A 9,696-nucleotide genomic window follows, 5' to 3' on the forward strand; every position below is an offset into this window, starting at 1 on the left:
ACAGAGGACACACTGAAAAATCACTTTTCCTTTTGCTTGGGGCTGGACTGACCATCAGATCTGAGCTGAACAATGATTTGCTCTGGGCTCTGGCCCGGCTGGGTTTGTTTTTTCACCTCCTCCTGCAGCACACAGGGCGGGCTTTGGCTGCTGCACTTATCTGAGCACATCTCTTCATGTTCCTGGAGCTGCAGAGGTCTCAGCAGTGGCACCCCAGGCTAGTCAGATCATGCAGAGATTAGTCACACAAGCACTCATTAGCCTTGATCCAAAGCCATCTGAGTGAAAATTAATGGCCAGCGTTAAAGAGGTGAGACAAGCCATCCACAAGCTTTGCAGAACGACAGGCCAGGCTGAATTGATGAGATAAACCCCTCGAATTAACAGGTAATACAAACAAAACACTCAACAGCTGGCTGGGAAAGGGACACGGGCTCAGTTTGTATTTGTGGTGTCCAGGGTCTGACTCAACCCAAGAAGATTTTTGTGCTGGGCACAGCAGCTCTGCCTGGGTGCTCAGGAAGCATCAGGGCAGGCCAGAGATTCTTTCAGCATCAGCATCAGGGCAGGCCAGAGATTCTTTCAGCTGGCTTGGCAGCCAGGGCACAGCAGCAGCTCTGAGACCCTGCTTGTGTCTCCTTCCTGAAGGGAGAGAGCCTGAACTGCATGTGAAACTGCAAAAACCACCATGGAGTCACTCAGAGCCCAGGTCAGAACCTCCTTTTGCACTCTCCAGGTAGAAACCTGCCCCTTCACAAAACTGTGCAAGCTTTTGCTGACAGCAGAGATGTTTTTCTAGCCAACAGCCCCTTGCCTATCACAGCACCTTCCACCAGGTGACAGCTGGGCTGGCAGGAATGGAGGCTGCAGGGACAGGGACACAGCTCCACCTGCTGCACCCTCACACGTGCTGGCACCACCCAGCACCTTCTGCCTCCATGCAAAACCTCTGAAATTCACACAGGGATTCAAAATTCAACAGGTGAAACTTCCTGAGGAGGTGCTTTGGCCCAGTGGAGCTTATCAGAAACAGCCACGTGTAAAATCAAGAAATGCCTTTTTTTTTTTTTGTTTTCATTTTCAGTAGAACAAGTCCAGGCATGACCCTGCTGGAAACAAGGTGCGGCTCCAAGGGACCTTTCAAAGAAATCCAAGGATTTACCTCTCCTGATCCTCACTCCCTAAACATCTGAACACTTTTAAAAGCCAATTTCCATGAGATAACACAGAAGGAAGCTGCTGCCCCAATCTCTGCACATTAGCAATTAAAGGTGAGAGCTCCCACCACTTCTTTAAGTCCATTGTTCCTGGTTTCAAGTCCTTTCCAGGTGGCAACACAGATTTTGTGGCAACTTCCATTTTCCACCCAAGCAAAAGGAATAGAAAAGGAAATTCCCGCTTAAAACTTAAATTTTGTATTAAATACACCACAATCCCAGTGGTTCTGAAAAATAATTTCTGTTGTATACAGAGAACAAAGCCATCCCCAGCAGCTGAAATTCTGTGAAGGGATTTATCATGGCAGAAACCAAGATATTAAATTATATATTATAGATATTAAATTATATATTATATTAAACAATATATTAAAGTAAAAAATATCTTAAAATCACAGTAAAAAAAAAAGCATGGCCAACTTGGAAGTGTTAAAAAGTTACCACAAAAAAAGGCTTCAACATGATAAAATTGTCCTGAATGTAAATTAATTTCAACCAACTTGCTCAAAATCAGTATTAAAGGGTTTTTTTTTAAATAATTCACACTATTAAAAACAAATGCTTGGGCTAAAATTTAGAACTTTGAATGCTTGAAGAGAAAAGAAATCCTCCCAAATCCCACAGCCCCTGATTTATCCAAATCATGACAGGATTCAAGCTCAGGAAATTATTTATTTCTCCAGGACATGCATCCTTCACTTTTACCAAAAGTTCATCTCTTCATTCATAGGAATCCAATGAAACTACATCAGTTTCCAAACCTTTCCAAGACAAAGATTTAGACCAGGTCTGAGGAAGCAGAGGTGTGTGAGAAATGTGTTGGAAAATTTAATTATTACCAGCAAAATCTGCTTTTAGCACAGATCCCTTACCAGCACAGTACTGCACTGAGTGACTGTGTTTGTATTAAATGTGTGCTGCTTTTCCCTCTTAATTAAAAATTATCAAAGCAACTCCCACAAAATAAAAATAATAGAAATTCCAACCCCAAAACACCCTATATCCCCAAATCTGTGGAGTATTGACCAGGAATTCAGAGACTGTCCTGACTAAACGTCTTAATTTGACACCTGGCAGCCAAAAAAATCTGCTTTTAGCACAGATCCCTTACCAGCACAGTACTGCACTGATTGACTGTGTTTGTATTAAATGTGTGCTGGTTTTCTCTCTTAATTAAAAATTATCAAAGCAACTCCCACAAAATAAAAATAATACAAATTCCAACCCCAAAACAGCCCATATCCCCAAATCTGTGGAGGTATTGACCAGGAGTTCAGAGATTGTCCTGACTAAACATCTTAATTTGACACCTGGCAGCCAAAAAATCTGCTTTTAGCACAGATCCCTTACCAGCACAGTACTGCACTGTGTTTGTATTAAATGTGTGGTACTTTTCCCTCTTAATTAAAAATTATCAAAGCAACTCCCACAAAATAAAAATAATAGAAATTCCAACCCCAAAACATCCCATATCCCCAAAATCTGTGGAGGTCCCCTGGCAGCCAAAAAATCTGCTTTTAGCACAGATCCCTTACCAGCACAGTACTGCACTGATTGACTGTGTTTGTATTAAATGTGTGGTGCTTTCCCCTCTTAATTAAAAATTATCAAAGCAACTGCCCCAGAAGAAAAATAATACAAATTCCAACCCCTAAACACCCCATATCCCCAAAATCTGTGGAGGTATTGACCAGGAGTTCAGAGCTTGTCTTGACTAAACATCTTAATTTGACACCTGGCAGCCAAAAAAATCTGCTTTTAGCACAGATCCCTTACCAGCACAGTACTGCACTGTGTTTGTATTAAATGTGTGGTGCTTTCCCCTCTTAATTAAAAATTATCAAAGCAACTCCCACAAAATAAAAATAATAGAAATTCCAACCCCAAAACATCCCATATCCCCAAAATCTGTGGAGGTCCCCTGGCAGCCAAAAAATCTGCTTTTAGCACAGATCCCTTACCAGCACAGTACTGCACTGTGTTTGTATTAAATGTGTGGTGCTTTCCCCTCTTAATTAAAAATTATCAAAGCAACTCCCACAAAATAAAAATAATAGAAATTCCAACCCCAAAACATCCCATATCCCCAAAATCTGTGGAGTATTGACAAGGAATTCAGAGACTGTCCTGACTAAACATCTTAATTTGACACCTGGCAGCCACAAAATCTGCTTTTACCACAGATCCCAGATTGTATTAAATGTATGCTGGTTTTCCCTCTTAATTAAAAATTATCAAAGCAACTGCCCCAGAAGAAAAATAATAGAAATTCCAACCCCTAAACACCCCACATCCCCAAAATGTGTGTAGGTATTTGTATACCTACAAACTATGAACTCTGACCAGGAGTTCAGAGTTTCTCTTGACTAAACATCTTAATCTGACACCAAAAAACCTCCTTCAGTGTGGGAACACAGCAAGGGCAGTGAGCTCTCAGCACACCTGACTCCTTCCCACAGCACCCAATTCCCACCCACGCAAGGTCAGCTCCACCACAGTGGGGTTGCAGTGCTGGTTATGGTTGGACTCAGTGATTTTAAAGTTGTTTTTTTTCCAGCCCAGATGATTTTCTGCTCTAACAGTGCTCAGCAGTGACACAGAAGTGCTGCCTCCTCCACAATGAGGTGGAAAAGGAGCAGGGGTGGGACATGGCACAGGAGTGACTCCAGATGGTTCTGGAGTATCTCCAGTGAGGAAAACTCTGCAGCCTCCCTCTCTGGGCAGTCTTTTCCAGTGCTCCCAGTAAAGAAATCCTCCCTCATGCTCAGCTAGAGCTTCAGTTCCTGCCTGTTCCTGTTGTGGCATTGCTGGCTGTGAAAAATGCGTATTTTATGACTGGCTTTTTGCAAATATTAAAATGAATATCACATGTGTTATGTTAGAAAGTGATAATGGATTTATTTGCTTAAGTAGTGTGTTAAATATAGTTTTAGGTTATAACATAATGTTAAAATAGAAACTGTGATATGTAAGATACTTTTTTTAAAAGAGAGGACTTGCACCGGATAGCAGCCACAAGACACCAAAATCTTTCAGAGAAAAAGAATTAATTGCTCCATTATCAGAAAAAAACAAATTCTTTGTTCTTATTGTCTTGTATTGTCCTAAATCCTAATTGTCCAAATTTTTATTACTCTAATTATATTACTATTTTAATAACCATTTTATTACTACTAAACTTTTAAAATTCTAAAAACAAGTGAATGGAATTTTTCACACTATGTAAGACACTTTTTTTAAAAGAGAGGAACGAGGTACTCCCACAGAGATAGCAGCCACAGGACCCCTGAATCTTCCAGAGAAAAAGAATTTATTGCTCCATTATCAGCAGAAATGAACTTCTTCCTGCCTCACTCAGCCCTGAAGAGCTGTCAGGACTAAGAGGAAACAGCTGACAGAATGAAGAGATGAACTTTTGGTAAAAGTGAAGGATGCATGTCCTGGAGAAATAAGTAATTCCCTGAGCTTGAATCCTGTCATGATTTGGATAAATCAGGGGCTGTGGGGTTTGGGAGGATTTCTTTTCTCTTCAGGCATTCAAAGTTCTAAATTTTAGCACAAGCATTTGTTTTAAATAATGTGAATTATTTTTTAAAAAAACCCTTTAATACTGATTTTGAGCAAGTTGGTTGAAATTAATTTGCATTCAGGAAAATTTACATTCAGGACAAAAGTTGACACTGACCTGGATCTGGACTGTCCATAACTCTTTGTTTTTATTGTCTCATTGTGCTAACCCCAATTGTCCAAATTTTTATTACTCTAATTATATTACTGTTTTTATAACTATTTTATTACTATTAAACTTTTAAAATCCTAAAAACAAGTGATTGGTGTTTTTCACAAGAGGAAAAAATTGACAGTGACCAGAGAGAATCCTGTGTTTGAATAGAATTTATGCATCATGTATGAGGTGTATGAATATGCAACAGGCTGTTGCTTTTAAGGGTTAATCCTCTGGTAATGTGGGTCCTTATTTAGCCCAGAAAGAGGTACCTGGACTGTCCATAACTCTTTGTTTCTATTGTCTCCTATTGTCCTAAATCCTAATTGTCCAAATTTTTTTATTACTCTAATTTTATTACTATTTTTATAACCATTTTATTACTATTAAACTTTTAAAATTTTAAAAACAAGTGATTGGTATTTTTCACAAGAGGAAGAAGTTGACACTGACCAGCCAGAATCCTCTGTCTGAATGGAATTTATGCATCATGGATGAGGTGTATGAATATGCAACAGGCTGCTCTTTTAAGGGTTAATCCTCTATTAATGTGGGTCCTTTTCTGGGCTTATTTTGCCCAGAAAGAGGTACCCAGACTGCCTGTAACTCTTTGTTTTTATTGTCCTAATCCCAATTGTTCAAATTATTATTATTCTAATTATATTACTATTTTCACAACCATCTTATTACTATTAAACTTTTAAAATCCTAAAAACAAGTGCTTGGTGTTTCTCACGCTGGCCCCCAGAGCAGAGCCTGGGCCGTGCTCTGAGCCCTCCCTGCAGACACTGCTGGATGTGGGTCAAGTCCCCTCTGAGTTTTCTCCTCCCCAGGCTGAACATACCCAGCTCCCTCAGCCTTTCCTGGTTAGGAAATGCTCCAGCACCTCCTTCATCATCCTCACAAACCTCTGCTGGACCCACTGCTGGTTCCTCCTGTCCTGAGGAGCTCAGAACTGGACAGAGCACCCCGAATGTGCCTCCCAGGGCTGAGCAGAGGGGCAGGATCACTCCCTGACCTGCTGGAAATGCTCTCATCCCGAGATCCCCTTGGCATTCCTGGCACAAGGGAACGCTGCTGGCTCGGGGACAGCTCCTTGTCCACCAGGACACCCAGGTCCTTCTCATGCAGTTGTGAAAAATGTGTATTTTATGATTGGCTTTTTGCAAATATTAAAGTGAATATTATATGTGTTGTGTTAGAAAGCTATGCTGTGCTAATTCTCTTAAGTAGTGTGTTAAGTATGGTTGTAGGTTATAAAAAAATGTTAAAATAGAAACTATGCTATGTAGGATACTTTTTTTTAAGAAAGGACTCGCAGCGAGATAGCAGCCACAGGACACCTGAATCTTTCAGAGAAAAAGAATTTATTGCCCTCTTATCAGAAGAAACGAACTTTTTTCTGCCTCGAAGGTGTTGTTAAGATTCAGAGGAAGAAATTGATGATGACAGAATCCTGTGTTTGAATGGAATTTATGTATCATGTATGAGATGTATGAATATGCAACAGGCTATTATTGTTTTTAAAGGTTAATCCTTTGTTAACGTGTGTCCATTTTCAGGCTTGGGCTGCCCAGAAAGAGGTACCTGGACGTCCATAACTCTTTAGTTCTACTGCCTCATATCGTCCTAATTCAAATTGTCCAAATGATTATTTCTCTAATTGTATTACTATTTTTATAACCATTTTATTACTATCAAACTTTTAAAATTTATTAAAAAAAAAAAGTGACTGGCGTTTTTCACACCGGTGTCTGCCGGTGCTCAGGGCTGTTCTCCCCAGGTTCAGAGCCCTGAACTGCACCGTACTGGATTTCGGAAGGTTTTTTCCTGCATGTCAAAGTCCCTCTGAAAGGGCACAACCCTCTGAGACATCGGCCATTCCTTGTTTTGTACCATCAGCGAACTTGCTGAGGAAGCACCAACCCCTTTGTCCAAACAAGCCACGAACACCAAGCACAGAACCCTTGGGGCACCACTCGTGACAGGCCCCCCCCTTACACCCTGTGCGCCGATCCCGAGCCTTTGGGACCTGTTTTCCATTCCCCCCTCATTTACAGTAACCTCAGGGACACTTTCCCAGTCCCAAAGCCCCTGACAGAACTCCCGACAGAGAACTCAGACTTCCAACCCAGCGTCCCTCACCCTGGGGCCACCTCAGGCCGGGAACAGGGAACCCCCAGCAGCAGCAGACCAGGCCTCGGCGCCCGCACCCCGCAACCTCCGGGCAGCCCGGAGTTAAGAAGCCGGGACAGCCCCGGAATCCTCCCCGGGACCCCCCAAAACCCCTCGAGACCCCCCAAAATCCCCGCTGCCCCCAACATGGCGGGTCCCCCCCCTCAGGGGCCGCCCGAGGCGTGGCGCCCCCTGGCGGCTCCCGAGACACGCGCCCCCCGCGCGCGCGTGCGGACCCGCTTGAGAGCAGGGCCGCGCCCACCGGAACGGCCCCGCGGGGGTGGGGAGGGAGGCCCAGCCGGTCCGCTCGGCGCCGCGACCCACCTGCCCTGGCTTGGCCGCGGAGGCGGGTGGCGAAGAAGAGAAGGACGGCGAGCAGCACGGCAGCGGCGGCGAGCAGAACCGCGTCCATCCCGCAGCGCCGGCCCCGCCCACATCAGCCTTGGTACGCCCCGTCCCCTTCCCCTGCCGCCAGGCCCCCCTCGCGCGGGCTGCCCCGCGGGGTGCCTGTGGCGGCGCGGCGCGGAGGCCGCGCTGCGATGGGGCAGGCGCGGCGAGGGCAGCCCGCGGGAGGGGTCCTGACTCGTCCCTGAGGCGGGCTCTGAGGGAGGGCGCGGAAAAAGGAATTAAAGGCGGGATTAAAGCAGAAGTTCAAGGAGAAATTAAAAATTATGAGGCAAAACCGGCCGTGAGCGCGGCGCCCGCGGGTCTAGCCGCCCGGCACGGCTGCTATGAGCGGCTGGTGACCCGTCCGTCCTCTACACACGGCGAGTGGGGCCAGGCTGGGGAGATCCCAGCCGTGACCCGGCACCGGCTGCACCCCAGACAGGCCCTGAGAGCTGTCGGGGTGTCCCAGGCAATGATGAAACTTAAATTACATCTCTGAGTAATTTCTGTCCTCTGCCTTTAGGTCTGTGGAATTTGGGAATGGGATGAAGCTGGAGCTGCCGTGTCAGGAGTGATGTCCTGACCTGGCCTGAACCAAAAGTGCACAAAAAGATGCAGAAACTTGCACTGGAGACGGAAAAGAAATTTCCCCCCTTTGCATGGTCACCCACTGTTAGATCTGAAACCTTGTCAGGCTCTGCCCCAGTCCTATGAGTGAGGAGAGAAATTTTTTAAACTTTACCCATTTTCACTTAGTGGTTGTGAAGTTCTGGCTGATCAAGCCCTTTCTTGCTTCAGAAATGTTTTCAGCGTGACTGTTTAAAGCACTCTTGGTGGGGGAAAGTGTGTTAATAAATTGAAAATGAAAATTAGAGGCTATGGGACATCTAAAGGTGATCAAAAGCACTGCTTAGCTAATTAGTTATTGCTGTGGGCTCCACAGCTGCCTGTGTCCCTGTCACCAGCTCGAGATGAGTTCAGATCTGTCAGCAGATGAAAAGCAGCTTCTGCTGAGGGATTTGCTGAATTTTAGCCATGTAGGACCAGCAACACAGTAGGAAGCTCTCAAAAAAGAGCTGAACTACAGGCTGAGTGTTTTATGGCAAAGTTTTATTTTAGTAATAGCCTTTCAAAAATCTTATTTTGGGAGTAATTCATGGAATCGTGGAATAGCTTGGGTTGGAAGGAACCTTAAGGATGATTTTGTTCCATTCCTTGCCATGGGCAGGGACACCTTCCACTGTCCCAGGGTGCTCCAAGCCCTGTCCAGCCTGGCGTTGAGCACTTCCAGGGATCCAGGGGTAGCCACAGCTCCTCTGGGCACCCTGTGCCAGGCTCCTCACCCTCCCAGGGAACAATTCCTAATTCCCAATATCCCATCCATCCCTGCCCTCTGGCAGTGGGAGCCATTCCCTGTGTCCTGTCCCTCCATCCCTTGTCCCCAGTCTCTCTGCAGCTCTCCTGGAGCCCCTTTAGGCCCTGCAAGGGGCTCTGAAATCCCTCCTGGATCCTTCCTTTCTCCAGGTGAGCACTCCCAGCTCTCCCAGCCTGGCTCCAGCCCTTGGAGCATCTCCATGGCTTCCTCTGGATTTGCTCCAGCAGCTCCAGCTCCTCCTGCTCTTGGCCCCAGGGCTGGAGCAGCTCTGCAGGAGAGTCTCACCTGCAGAATCCCCCTGCCCTGCTGGGGATGAGCACACAGAGGGCTCTGGCTGGGCCATGTGGAGCTTCTCACCTACCCCATCTCCCCCTCAGGTTCAGCCTCTCACCCACCCCAACTCCCTCTCAGGCTTGGCTTCTCATCCACCCCATCTGCCCCTCAGGCTCAGTTTCTCACCCACCCAATCTCCCTCCCAGGTTCAGCTTCTCCCTCACCCCAACTCCCTCTCAGGTTCAGCTTCTCCCTCACCCAATCTCCCCCTCAGGCTCAGCTTCTCCCTCACCCCAACTCCCCCTCAGGCTTGGCTTCTCACCCACCCCATCTCCCCCTCAGGTTCAGCCTCTCACCCACCCCATCTCCCCCTCAGGCTCAGCTTCTCCCTCACCCCCCAACTCCTCTCAGGTTCAGTTTCTCACCCACCCCATCTCCCCCTCAGGTTCAGCCTCTCACCCACCCCAACTCCTCTCAGGTTCAGCTTCTCCCTCACCCCAACTCCCCCTCAGGTTCAGCCTCTCACCCACCCCAACTCCCCCTCA

The 9,696-nt window shown here is 46.2% G+C and overlaps 1 protein-coding gene across 2 annotated transcripts in view; it reads right to left on the reverse strand.

The window, feature by feature from the left end:
- Positions 1–7,598, reverse strand: part of DDRGK1 (DDRGK domain containing 1) — a 47,337-nt gene extending 39,739 nt beyond the window's left edge. For both annotated transcript variants that reach the window (XM_054632806.2, XM_077177865.1), the window contains exon 1: positions 7,441–7,598. In XM_054632806.2, coding sequence (XP_054488781.2) covers positions 7,441–7,528 — 88 coding nt within the window. In that variant the 5' untranslated portion in view covers positions 7,529–7,598. The remainder of the gene's footprint in view (positions 1–7,440) is intronic.
- Between the last annotated feature and the right edge of the window lie 2,098 nt (positions 7,599–9,696).

Source organism: Agelaius phoeniceus, chromosome 4, assembly GCF_051311805.1.
Source record: "Agelaius phoeniceus isolate bAgePho1 chromosome 4, bAgePho1.hap1, whole genome shotgun sequence".
Taxonomy (NCBI): domain Eukaryota; kingdom Metazoa; phylum Chordata; class Aves; order Passeriformes; family Icteridae; genus Agelaius; species Agelaius phoeniceus.